The sequence below is a fragment of the Xiphophorus couchianus genome, chromosome 23, assembly GCF_001444195.1.
Source record: "Xiphophorus couchianus chromosome 23, X_couchianus-1.0, whole genome shotgun sequence".
NCBI classification, from domain to species: Eukaryota; Metazoa; Chordata; class Actinopteri; order Cyprinodontiformes; family Poeciliidae; genus Xiphophorus; species Xiphophorus couchianus.
Window position 1 is genome coordinate 11557869 of NC_040250.1, and position 27051 is coordinate 11584919.

Consider the following 27051-nt stretch of genomic DNA (forward strand, 5'->3'; position numbering starts at 1 on the left):
TAAAACAAAGAACATCATATTGTACAATAAAGGAAACAAATTATTGCATAACAATTATAAATAGCATTCTCTGATCCTAACTGATTAGCAATACAAATGAATATTATTAACATGGAAGTATGATGCTCGAGTACTTCTGGGTTCTTCTTCGACTACTTGTGTTGAAGTACCTATAAAGTAATAATTTAGACAAAAAATTTCAAAGAGACAGACTTGCTTTTAAATGCAGTTTAAAAATTAACATGCCTTAAAAATACAGATAATTTCAAATGGCTTGGGTTGAAATGCATTTTAAAATATTCTGCATAAGAAGCAGTTACATATATAATTTTTTTTAATCGCCCCGCAAGGGGTCGTTTTGTGGGCTCTAGTGTCCCTTTTTCAAAGTAGGCTGACAGGAAAGGGGGAAGGAGAGGGCCGAAGACATGCGGTAAACGTCATCGGGTCCGGGAGTCGAACCCGCAACAGCCGCGTCGAGGCCACGCTGCCTCTGAATGTGGGTCGCGCTAACCCCTCCGCCACCACGGCACGCCCCCACATATATCATTTTTTAGTGCAATATTTATTGATGTTCAGATTTTAATCTCAGAGTAAAAGCACTCTTCTTTTTCCATTTTTTTCTTCCGGTCTTCACATCGTTTCTTACTCGTGGAGAAATGTAATGCAGCATAGTTTTCATTTCCACCTTCAGCCTATGTGGAAGATAAAAATAAATTACTGCATTTAGTTGTCTGATATTAGGAAATGGACACAAAACCAAAAAAACAACATTTTTCCTCCATCAATATTACTTACAGGTATTTTCTGTGCCGAGCTGTGTAGTGTTTCTTGTAAAGTGATACTTTCCATCCCTAATTATGAAAAATTGCAGGGTTATTCACTTAGTCCACTTAAACCTTGCTACACTTAACTTTTATTTAGTTTGGTTTTAAGCTGTTATTTGATGATGACAAGTCAAATTCAGAAAAATTTGAAGAAATAAGAGGAAGAATTTCTTTGAGATCAGTAAGGAGAGTCAACAACCTTAGCCGCTACTTAATCTGAAAGACAGTCTTAGAAATAAACGAATTACATAAGGAAACAAAATAGTTACTTCTGTTTAGTAAATAATTTGTTATATGCTGCAGAGATGTTATATAGATAAGGAATAACTAAACTTCTCATTAAAAAATTCTCTTTACAGCTATGTGAGAATGTTGCCCCATAATAAATAAAGCACACATTACACTGAACCAGCAAAACCAATAGGACCACATCTTGCAAAAAGCTGTCGAGTGCAGAAAATATTTGCTCTTTCAGCTCAATATTTTGAGCATATGGTGTCAGATATAAAAAAAAGAATGAAAATGACAACCATCTTTTTTTATTTTTTTGTCATACTTGCCCTGGGATGGTTTTCGATCTGTTGTTGGAGCTTGGCAACAGAGGAAAACAACACTTAAAATCAATGAAAAGACCAGGCAGGATACTGCAGTTACCAGGGCTGTAAATTCAAAGCTTGTGCTGCTTGCTAGAAACAACAAAAACAAAAGAATTGTTCATAATTAATAAAATCACAAATGTATTATTTAAGTAAAAGCATCACAGACAAAATCTCACCAATTTCCAGTCTGGTTCCATTTCCGATTAACAGTTTTCCACATGAGGCCACAGCACAGTAAAATATCCCAGCATCAGAGGAGCTGACAACTTTTGAAAACTGAAACAAACAACTTTTCTCAGTGTCAAATCTCTTCTCACATTCATCACGACTGTTTGTGTCTGTGTAGATCACGTTTGGATAGGCATTATTGGATTTTGCTTGGAACCAGAAGATGTTAGGATCTTTTGAACATGCCATCTTGTCAGAATAAAACAAAATTGAACACTGAAAGATAGCAGTGTCTCCTGAACGAACTGGATTGGATACTGCAGGTTGTTGTATCACAGTGTAGTCGGATACCCTTCCAGCATTCTCTGCGCAACATAATAAAAACACAAAAGTCAATTAAACAATGTCAGATGCCTATTCAATGGTTTCAATTAAATATTGGGCAGCTGTCAGTGGAAATCTGTCAAATACTTTGAATGACATACTTAAAAATATATATTTTAAGTATGTCAGATTTTAATCTCAGAACAGTTTGTTCATAAGTTTCTATCAAGTCTGCATATCGTTCTGTTTCCTACAGTTTTATATCCATACGGTGAAGTTTTAGAAGTAATTTTAAAAAATGCACTTATCACTATTAAATATTTTCCAATGTTCCAGATTTGTGCTGTCTCATTGTCACTTTCAAAATCAGTTTCAGAGTATCTTTAGGAGAGTATATGCTGTACAAAAATTTAATGTACAAACATATTCACTGTTTGTACCAGTGAATGTCTGTGGTTGAACTAAGAATAGGGCAGAGCACAAAACAAAGGTCACAAATTCATCAAACTGAACCAGCTCTACTGTTACTAGAATGTACCAGAAAATATAAAGTACCTTGTTTATTTTAGGATTTCACATTTTATATTTTAAATATACATGTTGCTTCTCACATGTATAGGCGGACAACCAAAATGAGTACTTAATAATATTTCGGGTGTAAAATAAGGAGGTTTGGTTAAGTTTTCATATTGTTAGCAATATCTTATTTTTCTTTCATGACATAGGCAATTGCAAACTTTATAGAAGTATGTTGTATTATTTACCTTTGAATGTCAAATTTGTAGCTCTCCATTCAGGATTCTCAGTGGAAACCTTGCTTGCACAGTGATATATCCCCAAATCCCCTGGTGTTGTCCTCAAAATTGTCACGTTTATGTCTTTTTTATCATCAGTAACGTTCCATCTTAAGTCAGAAAACTGTGTTCCAAATGTAGAAGTTGTTATTTTTTGTTGCTTTACAGTCAGTTTAACAATTTGTCTCAAAGTATCCCCTGGACTCTGCTTGTACCAGTAAACGACTTGTTGGGTTAACTTAAACTTTGGCATAGCGCATAGAAAAGTTGCAGGTTCACCAAGCTGAACTTGCATCACTGGAACCAGAGAATCTGAACAAAAAGAAGACATATTACATGATAGAACCTCTCAATATGATCACTAAAAACTGGCAACTGATTCAAAAGCACTCACATGCCTGATGCAGAAACAGCAGTGTAGCTAATTGCACAAACATCTTCATCCTCCCTCTTGCAGTCCCAGAAACAACACTGGTATTTTTAATCTGACTGGGAGGAGCTTCAACATCAGACATGTCATACTCACACATTTTTCTGATTGGTTATCAAAAGTTAAAATCTTAAACATCTACTGACACTTTGCTCTTCCTGTCACAATGGTTTCGGAAACTTTAACTGAACACATAAATGTTTAGCAAAGTATTTAAAAAATATGTTTATATTCCAAAGTAAATGGCATGTTTGGCTGTCCTACATTAGTAATACTTTAAGTAATTTGGAGAAAAACAATTATGTACCTCTCCTTTTATTGATTGCTGTATTGCTTGATTTATGAGAAAAACATTTACTTTAATAGTATGTTTTAAAGATAAATACGATTCTCATTATTCCAACAGAACAAATGTAATCAAGTCAGCCATTGGATGCCCTTGTGTTATTTATTCTTTATCACAAATTTCTGGATTTGTTACTGTTGTGTATAAGTCAGAAGCTCCTTACACTAGATTCTAATTCAGCTTTTGAAGTTGTGTCTGGTGCTGACTGAAGATGCATTAGAGGTTGATAGAAACCACGATCTAAAGCCTAATGGTTTTGATGCCCTTAACAGGAAAAGGGCCCCTACATCATGCAAGGCCAGCCTAAAATACCTTTGCTGGTCTTGCCTGATGAGTCAGAGCCATTGCACTGCACTTTTCTCTGTTGGCTGTGAGAGACAAACAGGGAGATTAAATTTAAATCCCATCTTTAAATTTTTCCATTTAAAGATGGTTGATTTTATAATAAACAATAGAGGCTATTTTTATATTCATAGGCTAGGCTCTATTGGATGAGTTCTTCTGATCTGCTCTCTTCATTGTCAACCGATCTGCAGCACTTGCTCATGTGTTTGCAGGTCTACTCCACAGCTGCACACTGAGCGGATCTATGAAGAACTTGGCTGAAGCAGAAGAAACAGAGAAGGCAAAAATGAGCTTCATTACTCTGGGATGACTGTGGCTTTTCCACAGGCTAAACCTCCAGCCCACTGACCCATCCACCCAGCAGGAAATCCCTGGTAGTTCTGTATTCCAGTCTACCCCTGCTTCCAGTACTAAGATCACTAAAGACAGTTTTTTATTATGACTTCAAAATCATGGATAAAATAATTTTCGTCCTTCCTTTTCTTCTAGTTACAGTTTTGCAAAAAAATATATTAATATTTAATGGTGATGTTAAAGAACTGGCTCATGTACTGTGGTTGTGAAGTCTATAGGTTGGGTTAAGAATACAAAGCTCTTAATGATGAAGCTCAACCATACATGAAAAAATTCTTAACTATTTTTTTCCAAAAGAGCACATTGCTCTCAAGTAAAGGATCTTTCAATTGTCAGATTCCTCCCATGTTCAGCTAGTTCTCAGTTTCCATTGGAGTAGCACCCACAAGCTCAATTTTTCTCCTTTATTCCTGATGTTAATCTATGTAAAAAAATTGTAATTATTTTGTCTATTCTACAGTTTGATATTTATCCTAAAAAAACAAAAAAGATATACATGTCATCAAATGAATGGTAACTTGGGTTTGTAAGTTTCATACTCCACATTGAAGTTTTATATTTAATCAAAGTCACATCTTGTATTGTTGAAACTAGGTTTATTTATATAAAGTTATACAAACATTAGATGGTAAATCAGAGGAATACATTTTGAATGTTTTCATCGTACATAAACTTAAAAGACAACTTTTGCCAGTTAACATACTGGGTTTTGTAATTATTGTGATGTAAAAACAAAGGACACATAAGTATACCAGATTTTCACATGGGTGAAATTTCCTTGAATTTAACCTGAGAGTACAAAATTTCCTCAATTTGAATCTTTTTCTTTCTTCCTTGTTTCGCTTTTGCTCCAGAGAAATCTAATGCAGCATGACTGCTGTTTCCATCTCGATCCTGGATAGTAAAAAGGCAATATTATGAAGTTGAAATTATTCATTTATATCCAGGTACTGGAAATTACTTTACGAATACAGCAACAAGATATTTAATTACTCACAGCTTCAGGTAATTGTTTGCCAACATCATTCCTTTCCTGTGAAATGGTAGTTTCCCTTCCAGCTGAAAGTAAATGCAGGGAAATTTAAATGTAGACATTTTCTTTTTTACAATTTCTCAACATTTTACCACATTAACTGAACATTTTGATTTAATTCTGTTAGTAATGCTTGTAACTGCAATACATGGTTTATTGCCAATCTTACTTTTGGTGGCATTTTCAAATACAAATGCAGTATTGTAAGTGCAATACATAGGTGTTTGTGTGGTTATGCTATAAAAGCACAAACTTTTACTGTTTGTTTGAACTTTTTCTGATCTCCAAAAGAGATTGAGCGTCAAACTTGATCAATAGTGATAAAATAAACTAGCTATATGTATATATTCAATAAAGACACCATGATGACACTGAGTGTAAATGGTGCAAGTAATGTGAAACCATAAGCATATAAAACAAATATGAGTTCTCAATTTTCCCCAAAGCAAACCATTGCTCTAACATTATTTTCACTGTAGAGTAAAACCCTTGGTGTAGTCAACTCAAACTTACCTTTCAAGCATTTACATCCAGTTCTTAGAGGTTGGTAAATGAAAACAATATTCACAATCATGGAAATAACCAAGCATATTGCTAATATCACAAGGATTATGAGCTGAAGACCTCCAGATCGCTCTAGGAAAAAAAGACAAAAATATATTGGACAACCCTACATTGATAGGTATATGATTATTTATGTTGAGGAGAAACTCTTACCAATCTTACTTTTGATGGCATTTCCAAATAAAATCTCTCCACATGTAGCAATGGCACAGTAATAAAATGCAGAGTCAGGGGAGGTAATGTTCTTAGAAAAGTGATAAAAACAACTATTTTCACTGTCGGATTTCTTCTTGCATTCACCACGTTTGTTATTATCAATGTAAATGATGTCAGGATGAGATTCTTCTGCTTCAGCTCTAAGCCAGAACACACTGAGATCCTCTAAACACATTTTGTTTTCTAGATCAGTGAAGACTGAACACTGTAGAGTCCCGTGATCTGCGGAGAGGCCCGGATCTAAAATTGTTGGCTGGTGAAAAATGGTGTAGTTTGATGCCTTCAAAGTATTTCCTGGAAAGTACATAAACAGTTTGAAAAACAATTCAACAAACATGAAGCTACTTGCATTTTGTTTTAAATAAATCTGATTTATAATGACTAAATTTAATCCTTTCATGCATAGTGGTCACTACTGTGAACAGCTATCTAAAAGCCATTTTCTTGTGCTTCTTATGGATTTTTATGTTATAAATGCACACAGACCACTGAAGTGGACACTAATGCATCATAAAATACACTATCAATTACTGCTCATCGGCCACAAATGCAAGAAATTATTTTTGTTAAATCTAATATGGCCGACAGACAAAAAGCATGCCAACCGAACCTGTCCCTCCTTCTACTGTGTACGACTCTTGCAGGTAAAAAAAAAAAAAGTGAGATCAGATAACCCCTAAAGAACAATACTACTGATAACAATTTTGTATTTGGAGAAAATGAAAATTGATCACCGAAAAAAATTAAATAATAATGAAAAAAACTTTCCAATTTTTTTCCTACCTTTTTTTAATGAAAAAAGTAGGAAAAATGAAAAAATGGAAAAGAATCCTGACAAAGGATCATAATTCATGCATGAAAGGGTTAAGTTAAGAAATCTTCACACAACTAAGGAGTTTTCTGTCTTTAAATAATTTCTTAAGATATTGTACATACTTTAAAGGCGGGTGTATTTGTAAGGTTTTAGATCATATAGTTTACCTTTCACAATCAAATACGTCCCATTCCATTTATTGGTTCCGATCCAGTCCATAACCACACAGTGATAGATTCCCTCATCCTCTTGAGTTGCTCTTAAAATCTTCAGACTGCTAAATGTTTCATTAACACCAATCACCCATCTTGAGTCAGAAAACTCTGGTGAAAGCACAGAGGCTGCAGGCTTTTGGTATCTCAAAGTGAATTTTACGATCAGTCTAAGATTTTCTCCTGGACTCTGCTTGTACCAGTTGACTTGTCTTTGGCTGATCTCCATATTTGGTAAATCACAGTTGAACATCACAGATTCACCAAGCAGAACTGGCTTCACTGGAATAAAAGTATCTAAAGAAAAATAACAATAGAATATATTATATTGAACAAAATGCACGTCATGACAAAAATCTGGAAGTACTCACATGCGCAACGAACAAGAAGCAATGCACCCAATAGCGCAATCATCTTTGTACTGTCCCTTTAGCAACCTTGCTTGTACTTTACTACCAGCGATGTGTGGGAGGAGCTTCAAAATGGCCAAACTATGTGTGTCAAAGTATCAGATTCTTTTATTGGTTGTTTCAAAATAAAGATTTGGTAAAGAGTAGGAGGTGTCTAACTTTCTGCATACTGGTCTTTTTCAGAACTTACAACTCCATTTTTGACTTTGTTCTCATTAATTTAAAGACAGTTGTAGAAACTGAAATTTAAATATTTGTTAATGAAGAGGAGATTGAGTTACATTTTATTCATGCAATGAAGTGGTACTTCCCATCATTGTATATATCTTTTTTTATGAAAACAAATCTACTGTGGCCTGTAGATCCTCTCTAATTGGATGTATAATTTATTCACACATATTTATTGGTATAAATTTTATTAAGGTTGAAGCTTGAAGAAGATCAATTCTCAAACTTTAATAAGTAAGTACTGGTAGTGGTAGGACAATAAGTCTTGAATAAAGGAACCTTCCTCTGCATCGGTACTGCAACATTAGTTGAACAAAGCAGTTTTATAACAGGTTTTAATTTTGAGATTTCCAGGTTTGTGTGACAAAGCCAAGGACGTAGGTTTGGTCTAAGTTTTGGTGGGACCTTACAACTTACTGACGAACCCCCCCCCGCACCAACCATTTTTGACCGCTGGGGGGGAGCACCACATTGGCTTAATAACCCCCTCCCCCCAACCATAACCATAACTTCGATACAGTCATACTCAGCAGATCAGTTCAAGAACACTTTACTTTTTCCTTTTCAAAATTCAGCAAACATTACAAGTAAGATCAAAAGAAATATCCTCTGGATCTACTGCTAATACAACAAACACAATTGCAGATAAGAACAAAAAATGACTTCTTGCACTTCAGGAAAAAGATCCAATTGTTGAGATATTATGATATTATGAACTAACACCTCACCTGGAGCCCTGAAGCTCCAGCCACCTCTCCATTGTTCTGCTCTGCCCCTTGCTCTGCTGTCTGAGCATCCTATGTGAAAAAATATTACATAATTAACAGACCTATTCTACCTCACATTCAGTGCTGACCTTACTAAACACCAGACTTTACAACAAATGCGTTGCGTGATAGATATCTAACTTATGGGTCCCCTCACTGTACTTACAGCCGAGGTAGCGAAATAACTTCTAATGTATGTCGTCCTTTTCTTTTTTGATGGCGACATGGTCTCGGAGACTCATAATAAATGTCAAACTCAGAAGGAGACGCGTTCACTTTCAGCACCATGGACCAAGCTTCCGTTCCGCATGTGGCCAGCTGGCCGCCGCCTGTTGCAGCTAATCAAAGAACGTAGATCCACGTTCTTTGAGCCAATAGCGGCATGGGTCGTCATAGTTTATAACAGCGAATTTTAAAATGAATGCTACCACTGTGTAGTATATTGAAATATTAAACTAATCAATGTAGATTTTCGTTTATTTATTTTGTTTTTGTTAAAAAATACATATGTTTTTTTTTTTTTTTAATTAATATGGCAAAAATTGGTCGGGACTATTTTATGTCCCTTGAATATTGGTCGTGACATGTCACGACCATCCATACCCAAACCTACGCCCATGGACAAAGTGGTTACGTTTGTGTTCACCACTTGTGCTTCAAATATATTTCTTATTTATTCAATATTTTTATAGTTCTGCGACAGACTGGCGACCTGTCCAGGGTGTATCCCACCTCTCGTCTGGAACGTAAGCTGGAGATAGACACAAGCAGCTCCCGACCCCTCTAAGGGACAAGGGTGTTAGACAATGGATGGATGGATGGATGGATGGATTTTTATAGTTGGTCATAATGCCTGAAATTAAACATTGCTGTTGCAACTTTGCTTTACTTACTTCTTTATTTTTTGTTTGTGGTAGTGTTATGTAACAGTCCTCTTAAATGCATACGTTTTAGTTAAAGCTAGCACTTCTGGACCACTGAATGAATATGAATGTTTCTTTTGTTTCAGTGTACTTTTTTTTTTTCCTTTTTACTTACCATTGTTTGTCCCTTTTAGATGCTACAGCCTGAGGAGGTGTATGGGAGGGGCCAGCCCAGCATTTCCTGCTTAAGTGGCTGTGTGATGTCACAGATTGTGTCAATGGGTTCTACCAAATGGAGGGCTTTATTATTTGGAATTTTTTTTCTTTAAAGTAACCATTTGAGTTTACCTTCATTATGTGCTTTACAGACCATTAGTTATGTAGATAACTTTGTAAATTAGATTAATAATCTTACTCCTGTTTCTTTGTTTAGATTTTGTTGTTTGGTTTGAACTGTTCTATTATGGTATGCTCTAATGAAGTGCACGTTTGTTGTCAACACTTTGACATTATATATATATATATATATATATATATATATACATTGAAGTCCACTCAGATTTTCCTTCTGAAAATGTGGCTTTGGGACTCTTTCCATTGTTTTTTTTTTTAACTGAATTATCTGGAAACCTGGGTACACAAGAGGGTTTCCTGTTTGCAAACTGAGTCATCAAATAACTATTTGATGAAATTGCCCCAAGCTAGGAAATTATGTTCCTCTAAAATAGTGCAATGATGAAAAAATCCAGCATGACCAATAAGTTTCTTGATCATGTCTGAACCTGCAGTTCAATACAGATAAATATTTTCCTGTTTTTGTCATTTCGACACCTGTTCTATTTGAGACTGAAAGGAGAACAACTGAGCTTTCACAGGAATAAGTGCAAACTACTCACACCTGCTGGATCATGGATGTGTTTGCATAAGGATCAAATTAAAGCTGTGAAACCAGAGCACTGATGAAACAGCTTGTTGCACCAAAAGTGGACAAAAATATAAGAAAATACAACAGGTTTCTCAAATTCTCCTTTGCCCACTGTCCTGAGTTTCATTATTTCTCCCGTCGAGTCAAAACCTCTTTCATGTGGCTATCTGTCATGAGGCTGCAAAACCAGGCCTCATGTTAAGGTGTGGCCACTCATATATCTCTAATCAATCTAGCGAGATCCTGGGCTGATATAAGCTTTCATAAATATGGAATAATATTTCTTTGTTGATTGGACAAGTCTGAAACATGCATTGCACCACTATTGTTTAAAAACACAAACTCATGCAGAATCAAATGTACTCATTCTTTAATGAGTAAATGGTGGCATTTACTCATTAAATTACATTAAATTATAAACATTAACTCTGGTTAGTGTTTCATGATTGATTGATATACAGAGGCATTGTCTAGTATAAACTGAAACTACTGAAGCGTGTATCTTCCACCTGATGTTGAGTGACTATTCATGATTCAGACTGTGGTTGGTTTAGAGGAGATGGTATTTATGTATCTCCCCACACAGTTATAGTAAGAATATTGATAAAGTTTCTAAATATAAATACAATCTTATAGCAAATTTTCCTTTGACTAAGCAGTTTTGATTTTTTGGCCATGGAAATACTTTTATTCTACATTCTATTTACAATATTGCAAAACACTCATTATCATTGACGTGTAAAGCAAAAGACAAGAAGAATAACCATAAAATTCTATGTGACTTATGTCTTATTCTACACCTCTACACCTGTCACTGTGTTACAGCTGCTTCCTGAATAAACCCACAAAGCTTCAAAGTCTGCTCAGCGGCTCAGAATAAAACATTTTTCTAGAAGAACACAACTTGAGTTTTCGGACTTATATTTAAACCTGTAATAATCTTGTGCATAGTTAAAAGTAAGGATGTATTTCTATCCTGTAGTTTGTGGGAAACAATTATGGTAGATCAATACTAACCTCTCAAATAATCTTTTAAGCATATTAGTTGAGTATTTTGTTTGTTTGTTCGTTTTACTGTGCTTTGACTAGGGCAGATTTCAGTCTTTTAAGTAACCATGTCTAAAGCATGACCGAAGTTCAATCATCTAGCAGGCCATACTAAGCAAACAGATACTCAAAAAAGTTTTAAAAGACTTAAAACTTAAACTTTAATGAAGCTGTAACAATTTGTAAAAATGCTTCAAAACTACATTTTCTTAGCCATAAATAAACTATATAACTGACTGATAAAACACACAAATGATAATTACTTTTATTTATGTTTTTTTTTTTCATTTACTAAATACTTGTAAAAATACTTGTGTCTACTTGGGAAGCGTGTAAGAAATTTTATTTTAAGCAAATGAATGCAGAATAACAATAACATAACCAAAAAAAACAACAAACTAACAATAAAGTGCATTTTAAATTTAGTCTTCAGATAAAAATCAGAAACGTATAAATTAGCTTAGCCTTTTCAGACCCCATGAACATTAACTTCTGTGTAGATGACATCTTGCTCTTCAGCTGCTGTGGCCCCTGTTCTTTTTTTGCTGGCTTTTCTTCTTGTAGAAACTGATGAATAAACCAAGTTCTCATGTGACTGAGGACACAGAAAAAAACCCAAACATAAAACACATATTTTTGCTTCTTATTATCAAGGTTTATTATTTATTACTACCTTCTGACTTTCTGGATTTCCTTTGCTTGGTTCATGTGCTTGTAGAGCAACTGTGTCTAAAATTGAAAAATTAAATAAAAACATCCATTTAAAACGTTGTCAAGTTTTCCAGCTCATTTTTTATATATTAGTATCTGAGAGACAACTTACCATTGCAAGAGCCTTTTAACTGCTTATTAATTTCTATGACTAAGTATATGAGGAAGGCCATAATAGCCAGACAGAAAGCCAACGCAGCACTCAGTAGACAGGCGACTGTATAGTAATTTCTTGAATCTCCAGTGTTTTCTGCTGACATGACATAACAAAAGAAGTTCTGTATTCAAAGACTCATTGAAGTCATTTAATATTTCACTTAAAAAAATAGATTACCTTCAGTGATAGGCTTTGATTTTTCTCTAGATGTGTCCTTGTCATCCTTTGCCACACCACAGTGATACATCTGAGCATCAGACAAGCTGGAGTTCTTGAAATAGCTGTAGAGACATCCTTCAGAGTTAAATTTGAATCCACTTTCCTCTGCGTTGTTTGTGGAGTTGAAACCTGGAAAAGTCTGAATTGATTCGGCTCTAAAACAGAGCAAATTCTCATCTTCAGGACATGATTTATTTCGAGAGTCACGGAGGGCTGAACAATGGAGAGTCACTGAGTCATGGAGATGAGGTGGAACAGATGTGGGCACTGTGGTGACAGCAGATTCTAGTTTCACAAAAATAGAATATTCATTTCTTTAGAAACACTAGAAAAGTGTAGAAACATTTACACAGAAAAACCTCAATTCATACAAAAACAATGTCATGGACATTTTATTGCATTTTTTGATTAACTTACCTTCAACTGTCAGATATGTCAGTTTCATAAATATCTTGTTTTCCTGATAATTTCTAAGACAGAAATAAATTCCAGAATCATTTAAACTTGCATTCGTTATCTTTAACACCCATTTTCCGACATCTGTCTCAAATTTAATATGAGGATACATATTCCCAGTATTTGCAAGATTTTCAGCAGAATTTCCAGAATCTATCCTCATCCAAATTATTTCTCCAGCAGACCTGCGTGGGCATGTGATCTTCACAAGTCCTCCAACATTTACAGTTTGTGTTTCATTAATAATGGAATGATCTTTACAACCTAAATAGCCATAAAAAAACAGTTAAAAACAGCAGATAAAGAAACATGAAGTGAAATGTGGATTAAATCTGAGGAGTTAACTTACGACCATCTTTGAGCATCAAGAGTAAATAAATTAAAAGCATCGTTTTCTGGTGATCCAAAAGAAGATTGCTGTGATTCTGTGGCCTTATTAGATATGATTCAACTAAATGTGACCATATAAACTGGGAGGAGCCAGTTTTAGGGAACTATGATTGGCTGAAATTTAGAACAATCTCGTTGCCCTTTTACTTTTCTACCACAGTGGAAATAAGGTGAGGTCCTCTCAGACACAACAGCACTAAACAAAAAACATCAGTAAGCCGCTGTCATTTCATGGTAGATTCTCATTGTGGTTTTATGTCAGACATGGTTATAAAAAGCTCAAAAGCTCAGTTTATGTTCGCAAGGCATTTGGATTTTTTTCATCTCATCTTTTCTTCACTTTCAGTATAAACCAAAATGCTCTAACAAAAATAACAGTTTGTCTAAAAGATAATTTCTCAAATATATATTAACTTACTACGCAGCTTCTCGTAGGCAAACTAGTCATAAGGCCCAAAAACCTTTTGCAATCTTGTCCTGTTTGAGGACTCCTGCCACTGTCATGCCTGCAGCCTCACAAAATGAGCTGAGTTTGTCCAAATATGTGTGAAACGGGGGGGCAGTTCGAGCAACATTCTCATTTGACTGACTGTTCTGCTATCGCTTTGAGGTTCCACGATGCCGACTTCGGTGTTACACATCGAAGCAAGACGAGGGTGACTAAGTTGAAATGTTCTGAAAAGTTGAGTCATCTTCATGGAGGCTCAGGCTTTGGTGCCACATTGTGATTAATTTAGTAAAAAGAGCTACTCTTGAACTTCACTTTTCGACTGACTAAAATAACATTTTATGAAAGGCTTTTTACTTTGTACAGGACTGCCTGGATCCAGACTGAATTTCTACAATTTCCCTTTAACAAAACATTGCCACAGATTATTGTTCTTCACATGTTGTCTTTTTTTCAAAAATACTGCATGTGTAATAAGCTGAAGTAGTTCTTCATAACTGTGACACATGGGATTTGCCTCAATGTGTCATGGCAATAAGAACTTTGAACTTTGTACAAATTTAATTTATCTGAAAAAAGCAACAAAACAAAACAAAAAAACAGCAGCTGTCTTGAAAATGTGCATGAGAAAACATCTTTCATCATTAAATGTAAAGAAATATTTTTTTTTTTCCAATCTCTTCACATCTTATTTCACAATATGCACAAGAAAATAAAACATTAGCATAACAGAGGCATTAATCCTATACAGTATGATGAGATTAGGGGAAGCATTATATTTTAAAATATCATTGATGCAATTAATAAAACACACCTCAATATGGGATTTGACACATTGAGGCAAATCCCACAGTTTCTATCGGACAACCTCCTGTTTAAGAAGTTGTGGTTGTTATGATTTAGCTATGATGTGATTTCTTAACACATATCATCCCAGGGAGCCTTCAAGCATGATGCATTTTGCTCTGGGTCCATCACCCAATGTGCACAAAGCTTCATCCCTTCCATCCAGTTTATCAATAGAACGTATATCACTTACATGGTGTTTTTAGGCTGAGGTGCTCCTAAAATGTCTGGACACATCTTATAACACTGATGTGTCCAAAAGATGAAGCATCTTATAACATTGTTGTAAGATGTTGTTCAGAGTTTAGCTGGATGAGACAACCATCTTTCAGTGTTGACATACAAAGAGGCTTTGCACTTTTCTTCCCATATTTCACACACCAGTACAATTTGAAGAATTTGACTGTGCTTTTTTATATTTGGAGGCTTTGCTGTTTTTTGGTTTTTTGTAATTTTCAGTAGGCTGTTGTGTTTTGATTTTTTTTTTATTAGAAAATTCGATGTTCCCTTTATTCACAGGTAAACAATTACAGACCAATCTCTAAACTATGTATCGTAGCAAAAATTTTTGAAAAATTTGTTGCAAATCAATTGAAGAATTTTTTAGATTCTAATTGTGTTTTACAAAATGTACAGTCTGGTTTTAGAAAAAAACATAGCACTGTTACTGCCACGTTAAAGGTTTGTAATGATCTTATCCAGACTCTTGATAACAAAAAACATTGTGTTGCTTTGTTTATTGATTTATCAAAGGCATTTGACACAGTAAATCACAAGCTTTTAATTGAAATTCTACACAGGATTGGGCTCTCACATCAAGCTACCATGTGGGTAGCTGATTATTTGTCAAACAGAACCCAGAGAGTTCAATTCTCTGGTGTCTGTTCTTCTACTCTCACTATTTTAAATGGCGTACCTCAAGGCTCAGTTCTGGGTCCGCTTTTATTCTCTATTTATATAAATAACTTGTGTGACAATCTGTCAAATGCTTTTTACCATTTTTATGCTGACGATTTAATAATATACTGCTATTCTGCATCACTATCACAGGCAATACAGTATTTGCAGTCTGCTTTTAATGTAGTTCAAACACGTTTACAAACTCTGAAGTTGGTTTTGAATGTGGACAAGACAAAAGCAATGATTTTCTCACATGCTAGAAAAATACCAGAAACTTCCCTATTGCTTACCACTGCGATAGGAGCACAAATCGAGTTTGTCAGTAATTAGAAATATCTTGGTTTTATTCTAGATAATGAACTCTCTTTTAAAAATCACATAGCAAATCTACTACGGACATTGAAAATGAAAATTGGGTTTTATTATCGAAATGGATCTTGTTTTACACTCAAAGCTAGAAGAAAATTGGTAGCAGCGACATTCCTGCCACTTTTAGATTATGGAGATGTTTTATATATGAATGCTTCGACCAAATGACTTCAATCATTAAATACTGTGTATCATTGCGCTTTAAGATTTAGAACCGGTAGTAGACGTCTGACACATCATTGTGATTTGTACGCAAAAGCTGAATGGCCTCCTTTAAGTGTACGGAGAAACAATCATTTAATGATCCTGATGTATAAATCTTTACTCGGGCTAACCCCAGCATATTTATCCACTCTCCTACATAGAACTGTCAGTTTTCGTTCTCTTCGCTCCAATAACATTATTCTTCTGCATGTCCCACGCTTTCGAACTGAAAAAGGGAAGCAGGCATTCAGTGTGTTGGACCCCACAGAGTGGAATCAGTTGCAGTCTGAACTTAAGATGTCGGAAATGATTTCACTGGACTTATTTTGAGCAGTTCTTAAAGATAGGCAACAAGATTCTATGAAACAGTGTCATTGTTTTAAAATTGTTTTTATTGTTTTATACTTGTGAATATGTATTAATTGTTTTTATCTTGTAACCAGGTTGCTAAGTATTGCAAATTTTTTGCTCAGGTCCCTCTTGAAAATGAGATCTAGATCTCAATGGGGTTTACCTGATTAAATAAAGGAATATATAATATATATATATTCATAGGAATATTATTTTGCTTTCTTCAGGTTTCCCTAGTTTATTTTCTCTGAGTTGAAAACTGAATTTTCTCATATTTACTTATTTTTTGACTACAAATTAAGTTTGAGAACTTGAAACATGTAAATGTCACAACATTTCTAAGTGGAAAATATTGTTAGTAGATGGTATAAACGTCTGTAAAAAGTTTGAAAAAGAAGTAAAAAGTAAAATAAATGGAAGAAGATATTCACATAACAGTCACTGGCCACTTGGCTAACAGTTAACTTATTCTTATTATTTCAGCCTTATAATGGATTTTGATATTTAGTTTTAACTGTAGCATAATATAACTAACTCAACAGTTGAAGTCAAATTTACAGCTTTGGTGTAATTGTTGTCCAGTGTAAGTAGACAATCTGGATGAAAATTAAATAATGTATAATGTCATTAGCAGGACATTTTTGTCCCTGAAAATGATCAGAACAATTTCAGAATAGAGATTTCCAATGCAAAGTCATTTTGCAATTAATACCAATTCCACTCTCACAATGTCTCTGTATTGGCTGCTAATACTTTGTCAGAGAGATTCAACAGGACACCCATAACATCCTGCTCCAACATGATGACTTGATTAGGAAATTACTGTTGTTTTGGCAACAAATTGAAACAATGTTATGGTCCTAAAGGTCTGACCTATGTGATTTAAAACACACCGCTAGTCCTGAGCCTCATGTTGTTTTTTGCATGAAGAAATCTGCTAATGTGCAAGGCTAGCATTAGCATATAAACTCATATCAACTTTGTTTTGTTGTGACTCATTGTTAATTTTTTAGCTTGTAATTTAGTGCAGTTTCAGTTTAGACAAAACTTACAGGAAACATCTGTACTTCATAAGATTTGAAGAATGTCTTGACTGGTTTTTAAGCTGATCTCTGCACAGCTCTCTCTCTCTCTCTAGTTCTTCTTAATTCCAGTTCTCAGGGCCCCCTGCTCTGCATGTTTTAGATATGCTTCTATTCCCTTAACAGCTGACTGAAATGATTACATGACCTCTTCTGCAGACATCAAGTACTGCAGAAGTCTGTTAATCACCCACAGATTCAATCCAGGTATGTGGCAGAATGGAAACACCTAAAACATGCAGGGCACAGGGGCCTGAGGACCAGAATTTAGCTCAGTGCAGAGTGGATTATATAATACAGCCACACTGAGAAGCACAGTAGTTAATACAGTCTCTTTCAGTATGAACACTTAAGAAAACTCTTAGTTCCTAAAACCTGAAATTTGTTGTCAATAAAAGATGATGGCAGGCCTAAAATAAAGGTTTTCAAGTTGTACACATCAAAATGTTCAGTGAAAAATATGCCTGTACAACACATCAGATTGGATTTAACATCGCTGATGACATCACATACAAATGGCCCAAAATAGGCGGAATTAACTGCGATTAAAAATGCCAGACCAGTACTGGATCATCCCTTGTACGATCTAATACTTTGTAAATTATGTCTTAAAAATATTGTCTGGTCGGGGCGTGCCATGGTGGGGTAGGCATGACTCATGTTTGGAGGCAAAAAACCCCCAACATATATATATATATATAGCATATATATATATATAGTCTGGTCACTGCTACAGTTGCAACAAGTTTGCATCAATTGTAGGTGGAAACTAATGACTGATTAACACTACTGTTTCGGACTGGAACAATTTGGTTTGCGGCTATCAACTGGGCCAATATATTGTTGACCACAAGCCAAAAATATTTTGGTCTGACAGCAGAGTAACTGAGCAGCACAAAACCACAACTTCTATTGTGTGACAACAGCTAAAGACTTGCAAGATGCAGAGCTCACTGTGCTGCATTGGCTTTAGACCTTGTGCCATGTACAAAAAAATGCATTAGACTGCAAAGCTAACATATTATGAATAAATCTAATGCCAAATTAAATCATACTCCAAGCTGTCAGACTAATTCTGGATATTTGTTCATAGAGACAGAATAAGATGTCTCCTGAAAAAAAAAAAAAACTAAAACAAATAACCAAAGTTTATTAAGTATGGTTCTTTGTTCTTAGTACTGTGGCTTAGCATGCACATTTGTTAACACATTGTTAATAGAGAGAGGCAAACAAATTCACACTAACTGCTGAGAAACAAACGACGCATGGAAACTTATGCACTGCTGTGGTTTGGCTCGGCTCTCAAAGAGGGGTGAGAAAACAAAGGGGCTTTTCTTTCTGTCTCACTTCCCGCTTTCGTCTTAAAAAGCAGACCTTATGCTGCTCTTTCTTTAGATAAAAGAGAAATAAATGTACACTTCACTTACTCTTAACTTTTACTTACATCAAAAAAACCTGCAAAGCAATTGAGCCAACAAAGGATGGACATAAAGTTTACTTTCTTCTCTGGTTGATGCAATATATGCAGCAGCTGAAGGACTTGAGTCATGTCTGAATATAAAGCAATAAATTACCATGGAACACAAATTAGGGTTAGTTAAAATGAGTAATGCATCACTTAATTTTTCAAACTCTGATGGATAAAGATTGTTGTACTATTTTTTTTTATATATTCCGATTGAATTATTATATAGTAATCACATAATTATCATATCAGTTTGCAAGACCTCATTCAGCCTGCTGAAGTCTCTTGCGGCCCACAGGGTTTATATCCGGCTGATGCACATAGAGAGGTCTGTTCTGAGTGAACACCTTCAACATCTGGTCAAAGGGAGGAGAAACAGCCAACACAACTTCTGATTCTGTGTGGCTGTCCATTGTTTTGTTTAATTTCACTTTTAAAATAAAAAAAATTAAAACTTGCTTTATAAACTGTGAAAAGTTGTGATGGACAAATACAACTCGGTTAACTCTAAAAACTGTAGCTCTGTTGGTGTCTGTGTAAGAAGGTATTACAAGTTTGAGTATATAGCTTAGAAAAAGCCCCACGCATAAAAATACAAAAAAAAAAAAACGGGGCAAGTTTTGACTGGTAAAGATGAAAGTAGCCACATAAGTGTCAAAAGGTCAAGTAATCCTAATGCAGTTTTAGGTTAACTTCCTTCTTTAATCATTTGAAAAATAATGAAATTATTGTAATTCTGTATTAGAGGAAAATTAAAACAATTAATTTCAGACTGTGCAGCACGAGACAGCATGGACTTGTGTACAAAAAAAAAGCAAAAAACAAGAAGTAAAACCTAATCAGCTTCTGATGATGTCTTTTTTTTCTTACCAGAGATGCCCCCTGCAGGCCAAAAAAAGGTTTTCAGCTCTGAGGATCATCTACTTTGACTTGGATACAAACTGAGTTCAGAGACTCTGGGATCTTACTTCAAAAATGTATATTGTTGAATTGATATGCTTTTTAACATCGCTGTGGGGTGTCAAAATGCTAAGCAGAAGAGTTTCTGGTGGTAATCAATTTTGAAGGCAATTTTGGAAACAAATTCAGCGAATGTATAGTTTTATTAGCTGATTTTTTTTATTGCTGAATATAAATGCTGATTCATACAAACAGTACTGCTTTCTCTCCAGTTGTCTATAAAGAAGGAAATTGTGGATTCCAAAGACTTTACAAGAATGTTATTATTTTGTTAAGGAATTTGACTGAACAGATCAAGATAACACAACCCAAAACCAGGCTACCAAGGGGATACAGAAAAAAAGAAACACATAAATTATAAAGATTAATTTGAATTGTAACTTTCTTTAGAGAAAAAAAAAAATCAATTCCTGAAAATGTTTTGCTCCCATCAGGCCTACAGCATCTCATGAGGTAACTGCCTCATTAGAGGCAGTGGTCACGTATTTAAGTGTAACATGGGCATGCATGTACATTTGTTTAGTTTTTGTTTTTTTTTAGTTGATATGGTCTGAACTGTTTTGTACTCTGATGATCATAATGCGAAGGCGGGAAATAACTTACCTACTTTTTCAGATTTCTAAAATTTTTCTTTGAACTCTTATGTGAACTTTGGCCAACAGTGTATCTATTTTGCTAGGTCCCAATTAAAGAATTATTATTCAGTTTTAGACACATTTAGATATTGTATTAAGAAAGTTTAAAATAAACTTAAAAAAAAAAAATCCATCACACATGAACACATGTAATAAAAATTGATTAAAAAATCCAGATACTTTTTTTTTTTACAGAGTAGGGCTATCAATCTCATTAATCAGAAACTCTTTCACTTGTATTTACCATTTAGCAATAGTAAAACAAATGACTCTTTTTATTTAAACCAAACAGTTTTGGAAAGTGTGTTATATTACACATTATAAAATATTAGGATTACTGTTTCAATTTATTCATACGTCAGTATGCATCAGAGAAATACACACAAGTACACCCATGCTAAGCAATAAAAAAAAAAAAAAAAACACAGGGTGTTTTTAAACAAGACAAAGTTTTCACCACTGTGCATTGTAATTTTTCATTTAACCAGGCAAAATATAGCCTGGTTAAATGCTTTTTCAAAGAATTGAAGAAAAATAAAAACATTTCCAGTAGCAACCAGATTTATGAAGATATTAATCAAGTACTAATTAATTGACACCACTGTAGACAACCTCTGATGTTTCTTTGTTTCTTCTCTCTATTTTGGCAGCTTTCCTTTTGGTCAATATGGGAGCACTGTAAACCAACGAGTTCTCGCCTCTCTGAGGAAAGATTAGATTTATGAAAAAATATGGTGCAAGGTCAGAATAATAATTAAAACAAAAACAAACGCAGGTAATAATAGTGGAACTTGTTAGAATTTACCTGCTGAATCTGCTGATCATCATGAGCCCCTTTAGCATCTGTTTAATGTGCAACAGAGATTTTAAGGAAAAATCATGAAAAATATTTTCATACAATGTTAGATGTACTGATAGATTTTGATTTACCATTTGAACAGTGACAAGTTTTCTTCATGAGGATGTAAGTGAGAATGAATATAATAATCACACTTGCAGTCAAAATGGCAAATAACACAATAAAAACTGCATTTGTCTTCTGCAAATCTGACATGCTGGGACCTGAAAACATAAAAAACCCAATAACAAAATATTATTTTAACAAAATACAAGATAGAAAAATTTTCTGGTGAATTCTTTTAAATTCAGTCCTATTTAATGAAATGCAATATATTCTAAAAGTTTATTTACTTCAGTGACTCAATTCACTAAATGAAACAGATAATTACACACAGATTCATGTTTTTAAACCTTTACTTAATTGTGATGATTTATGGGTGAATTACTGCTTATGGAAGTAAAACATTGAAGTAGGAATATTACATAAAAAAATAAAAAAAAATATGAAAGAAATATGGGCTTGATTAAAAGTATGTTTAGTACTTGCTTAAAGGTTATTATTTTTCAAATAGTAATAACCTTTAAGATACTTTTAATCTGACAAATGAGCCTTATTAAAATTCATTCTAATTTATTGAAAATGACTGTGCACTTCCATAAATATTTAAAGGATTAGATTAACTGTACCTTCTATGTCCAGTTTGGTTCCATTTCCAAACAAAATCATTCCACATGAGGCCACAGCACAGTAGTAAGTCCCAACATCAGAAGCAGTGACGTTCTTCGAGAAGCTATAGATACATTTTCGCCCAGAATGATCCTCAGGATTGTTCTTACATTCACTACCGGGGTTTGCAGGAGCATAAATTAAACTAGGATTAGATTTATCTGATGCAGCTAGGAACCAGAACACCCTATGATCTGTTGAACAAGTTTTATCTTGAGTGTTAAAGAGGACTGAACAATGTAGAGAGACTGGGCTTCCTGGATGAACTCGATCAGGTAGAGGGTGCTGGACAATGGTAGTGATGTTTGACTCTTTTCCTGGAAAGAAAAAAAAAACAGTATTTAAAAATAGTGGCTTATGCTTTTATTCTTCCCGCTAACCATATTGTAAAATAGTATTGTGCATATATTTACTTCTCCTTACCACTGATTCTCAGAAATTCCCCCGTTAAAAAAGTCATGTTGAGCCAATTAACTTTTAAGCAATAGTAAAGGCCAGCATCACCGTGCTGGACTTTACTAATGTGCAAGATAAAGGATTTTGTCTCTTGTTTTGCTGTAATATGAGCAGTTTCTATACTATCACTAAAATCGAAGGAATATGTTCCTCCCAAGAATTCAGGCCAGTGTCCAGGAATAAATCTGATCCAGTACAGAGATGATCTATGCTCAGAGGTCGAACGCGGGCAGGTTAGGGTCACATCTTCTCCAACAGCAACAGTTCTTGTTCCAACACTCAGATTATCTTTGCATCCTATTAAAACACAACAAAGCAAACAAAAAACAGAGCAGATTAAGTCAGAAATGTGTCTTTTTTTTTTAGTAAAATCATGTGCAGAAAATGTGGAAAAGAAATTACATTTTACACTTACGTCCAACTACGACAGAGAGCATGAAGTAAAAAATGATCAGCATTTTCTCATTAATCCACTTGAGGCTTTGTTAATGTGAAGACACATTGTCGTCGGGAATATAAATGATTCACTTTATTGTATGTTTATAAAGAGGGCGGGGAGAAACTTAAGACAATTTGATTGGCCATCGGTGATGCTGCTATTTTCACCTCAGTGGAAATAATATCAGCAAACTTTCCACCCAAAACACATAACACAAACATCACACATTTGTTTTGTTTTTCATGCTTGGTTCCAAGCAGATACAAACAGATACAATATAAGTTGCTGTAACTATGATACCACTTTAGCCATAATTTTGCCTTTTATTAATGGATATTGGACATTGCAGCATGGTAAAGCTTCGATTGATTGGCCTTTACTTCACAAAGGGAACAGAAGTAAACGCATTCTGTACTCTGTAGATTTACAGTTGCCTTAATTGCTTTTTTCAATAAACAAAACAAAAAAATATTTTTTTCTTTGAGAAAATGAGCTTTCTCAAAGAAAAAAAAATGTATGTGTGTGTGTGTGTGTGTGTGTGTGTGAGTGTGTGCACGTTCACAGGATTTTAAAGAATTAATCCCACAGCATGTTATGGATTTTCACACCAGCTTATTATTGCATTGAAATACGTTTCTGGACAATGATTCATTTTGCTTTCAGAACAGAAAAACAAAAAACAAAACAATGGATCGTCTTCTTACAATCAGTGGTATCCTGTTTAAAAATCAGGCCTCAGACCTGATTTGATTGACTGTTTCATTTGTCTTTGAGCATATTTTTCCATACTATAATTTGAGAAAGGTCTATAATGTCTCATAGTCACCTAAATGTTGAAAACGGCGACGATATGAAGTACACTTAAAATAAGTCATTTTCTCTAGACCACTATTACAATCCCTTAAACAGCAAATATGTTGCTTGGAACAGGCTGTAAAACACACAAAGAACTATGAACCACTGAAATGCTAATGTTAGTAGAAAACAAGAATTTATTTTACTATTTATGCTAACCATTTATAGAATTAGCAAGGACAAGAGAGACAACAAAAGGAACTTAAATAGAAACTTTAAGCTTCAGAGTCTCCAAGGCCAAGACAACAAAGCACCACTTCCATTGCTATGGATTACAAGATACAATGTCTGAGCTCTAAGTTTAACTGCAAGATTAGAGGAGAAAAAGGGCCTTTTCAGTTCTCTTGCCTTTTCAGAAGCACACATTTATTCACACAAAAAACACACAAGTGTACAATAGCTAGAGATAATATTTCTGCAGAGCAAAGCCTCGCGAAAAGCAGCACAGCATCTTGATTCTTTATTCTTTGTGCAGTTGCTGACAAGTTGCAACAAATCTCAGAAGTGAAAGTAAGGCAGACATGAAACATAAAGGAGATAGATTTATCTCAATAAGAGCGTTCCTACAGGTCAGTAACTGTAACATACACTTTTTTGAAATAATATAGGGAAGAAATAAAATATAGCACCGCAATTGGCAAAAAACCCCTTAAACAACAAATATCATATATGGTAACATGTTTCAAATTATTCCTTATTGTTCTTTCTTTAAAATGTAAATGTTATAAGTTAATTAAGCATCCATAGTAAGTCATTTGTTAGATTCATGAAAATAATATTATTCAACCTTGTGATGCAACATCTGGCAAAGAAATAAAAGAAAAATAAGATGAATTGAATGTAAATGAGCCAAAATGAAAGCTGCACACCTCTCTTGATGGCCCACCAACCCAGTCAGGAAATGTGCTGCTGAGAGGATGTTGTATACTCACTGCTCTCCTTCAACATTACTTTTCTAAGATTGATTTTGAAATGTCAAAACCAACCTTTCTGTGAAGAAGAAAGAAGCTGATTGTGAATAGTGAGAAATATATGGCATTATTATATAGACTAGTTCGACAACAAGACTCGAAGTAGAGTGGAGAACTGAGTAGCAAGTGCACCAGCTTATGAAGTGATCAAGCTGCAAAGGTCAAAACAGACTGGAACATTCTGGTTTGAGGTTTTCTTTTGACTCAGCATGCAGCTGACCAAAGGGCAAAACCTGTGGTTAGACTGTACCTTTATACAACATAAAGCACCTGAGAGGTATATAACCACATCTCCTCTGGTTTGACTGTAGGCGTCATCCTGTGCTGAATCTCACATGTTCCTGCCTCATCTCTTGTTTGGTGCCTGCTTCTAACCTGCTGGCTGTTCAATAATGGTGAGAAAAAATGTAAGATTTCTGAATAATAAAATCAGATCAAAATTTATGAATGAAACCTGTTGATCAAAACAGTGACTATTTGATAAAACAGTGTGAATAATTGCTCATGCTTTGATTCTCTTTCGTTCTGTCTTTTTGTCTCTCACTACATAAATTGCTATTTTTTCTTCATTAGTTTCATAGTGAATCTAAACTACTTTCCTATTTGTAGAGCCATTCACTGTCCTCTAATCAATCACTGAGACAATTATTTAGGTTAAGATTATATGGTAGGCCAGGGATGCCCAAAGTCTGTCCTTGAGGGCCGGCATCCTGCATGTTTTAGTTCTCTCCCTGGTGGTAGTAACAACCTTTTCAGCATGTCAATGTTCTTCTTAGGCCTTCTAACGAGCCATCATCGGATCGAGGTGCGTTAAACCAGGGAGAGAACTAAAACATGCAGAATGCTGGCCCTCAAGGACCCACTTTGGAGACCCCTGTGATAGGCGGATACATCTTGCAGCTTTGTTTCGCTTCATATGTGGTGAATTTTATAATCAGGTCTGTTCTGAGTAAACAGCTTCAGAGGTTGGTCAAAAGGCGGGAAATGGCCTATTGCATCTCTTGACAGTCAGTGTAGCTACTTTACTGCTCATGTTTCTGTGGTTTTTGGTTTCATAGAGCGGTACGTTCGTTACAAGAAAAGTATATATATATATATATCAGTACATTTACCATTTAAAAGTGTAAGATGCATGTTTATAACATCAGAGGCTTGTTTTGTGGGTTGTATTAACCTTGCTTCTGCTTGATGTTGCATCATAAATTATATCATGCTGAGCTAAAAAGAGCACACAGTGTAATCAAACTAATAAAAATAAGATAGTAAGAAGAACTCTACCAGGTAAGGATTATACACAGAGATTGTCAAAGGGGCAAATTAAAAGTTCACAAAGATTTATTTTTAAGTCAAATAGAAAGTGAGAAAAACAAAAAATATAAACCACAGGACAGTAGTTTTGCAATAAGCAAATCCTGTCTGACAGATAAAGAATGACAGAAACCTCAACTGGCAACAACTTTTTTCAGCTGCAGTCACTCAGGGTCAGCACTCAGTTATAAACAACTTATCCTGAACTGCAAATAGGATTCCAGTATCAATACTCAGTTTATGCATAATAAGCATCGTAAATGCCATGTATTTAACCCTCCTGTTATGTTGCAGGTCAAATTGACCCATTTTAAAGTTTTTAAAAAAATACTTGGAAGTATTTTTTTTGCATAAAACTTTTTCTATTTGTCTTAATTAACCCTCCTGTTATGTTGCAGGTCAAATTGACCCATTTTAAAGTTTTTTAAAAAATACTTGGAAGTATTTTTTTTCATAAAACTTTTTCTATTTGTCTTAATAGGTGAACTCTACATATAAATTGAAAATTTATTAATTTTACACATTTGTGACCCCCCTGCATCAACTTTTTCCATAGATACTGTTCGGGTCAATTTGAACCCGGCAATCAAGTTGAGGGTTAAAAAAGATTTTAAAAAATGTTCAATTCTATATGTTTCCTTGCAGCTATGAATCATATTTCACCACACACACACAACACACACCACATACACACACAAGCCCACTTTCTCACTATTCTCTTTACTTCACTAGAAAACTGCGAGAAAGCAGGCGTTCATACAACGTTTGACGGGAACATTTTCTCTTCCCGTGGACAAACTCCACCCACACTGAGTGGACACTCAGCAGAAGATTTTTTTTTCAGTTTTTTCAGTTATTTGTACACCTGTGTTGTTCTGTCCAATCAGAAAATCTCATGTTTAGGCCAATAATAATTTTCACACATGCACCTCAGTCTTTGAGCATTCAGAGATTAACATTGAATTTAAATTGGAGCCAGCAGTGAGTGCAGTCTTATCT

At 34.7% G+C, this 27051-nt stretch overlaps 3 protein-coding genes across 4 annotated transcripts; all 3 read right to left on the reverse strand.

Moving 5' to 3' along the window:
* Positions 1 to 469: 469 nt before the first annotated feature.
* Positions 470 to 3166, reverse strand: LOC114138833 (uncharacterized). Its single transcript, XM_028008260.1, has 6 exons — positions 3104 to 3166; positions 2680 to 3021; positions 1600 to 1956; positions 1385 to 1510; positions 796 to 851; positions 470 to 692 (listed from the first exon to the last, which is right to left on the reverse strand). Exons 1-6 carry the CDS (start codon positions 3150 to 3152, stop codon positions 573 to 575), a joined length of 1050 nt encoding a protein of 349 aa, XP_027864061.1. The 5' UTR covers positions 3153 to 3166; the 3' UTR covers positions 470 to 572.
* Positions 3167 to 11399: 8233 nt separating this feature from the next.
* On the reverse strand, positions 11400 to 13674 carry LOC114138721 (uncharacterized). 2 transcript variants are annotated; one of them, XM_028008110.1, is made up of 6 exons: positions 13156 to 13674; positions 12768 to 13070; positions 12309 to 12635; positions 12087 to 12227; positions 11937 to 11992; positions 11400 to 11858 (listed from the first exon to the last, which is right to left on the reverse strand). In XM_028008110.1, exons 1-6 carry the CDS (start codon positions 13193 to 13195, stop codon positions 11733 to 11735), a joined length of 993 nt encoding a protein of 330 aa, XP_027863911.1. In that variant the 5' UTR covers positions 13196 to 13674; the 3' UTR covers positions 11400 to 11732. The 2 variants fall into 2 exon arrangements, with proteins under 2 accessions (XP_027863911.1, XP_027863912.1); XM_028008111.1 differs by having other exon boundaries at positions 12087 to 12224; positions 13156 to 13671.
* A 6211-nt stretch (positions 13675 to 19885) lies between these two features.
* Positions 19886 to 23245, reverse strand: LOC114138848 (uncharacterized). Its single transcript, XM_028008282.1, has 6 exons — positions 22895 to 23245; positions 22447 to 22776; positions 21984 to 22340; positions 21387 to 21518; positions 21262 to 21299; positions 19886 to 21158 (listed from the first exon to the last, which is right to left on the reverse strand). Exons 1-6 carry the CDS (start codon positions 22935 to 22937, stop codon positions 21045 to 21047), a joined length of 1014 nt encoding a protein of 337 aa, XP_027864083.1. The 5' UTR covers positions 22938 to 23245; the 3' UTR covers positions 19886 to 21044.
* Positions 23246 to 27051: the final 3806 nt, after the last annotated feature.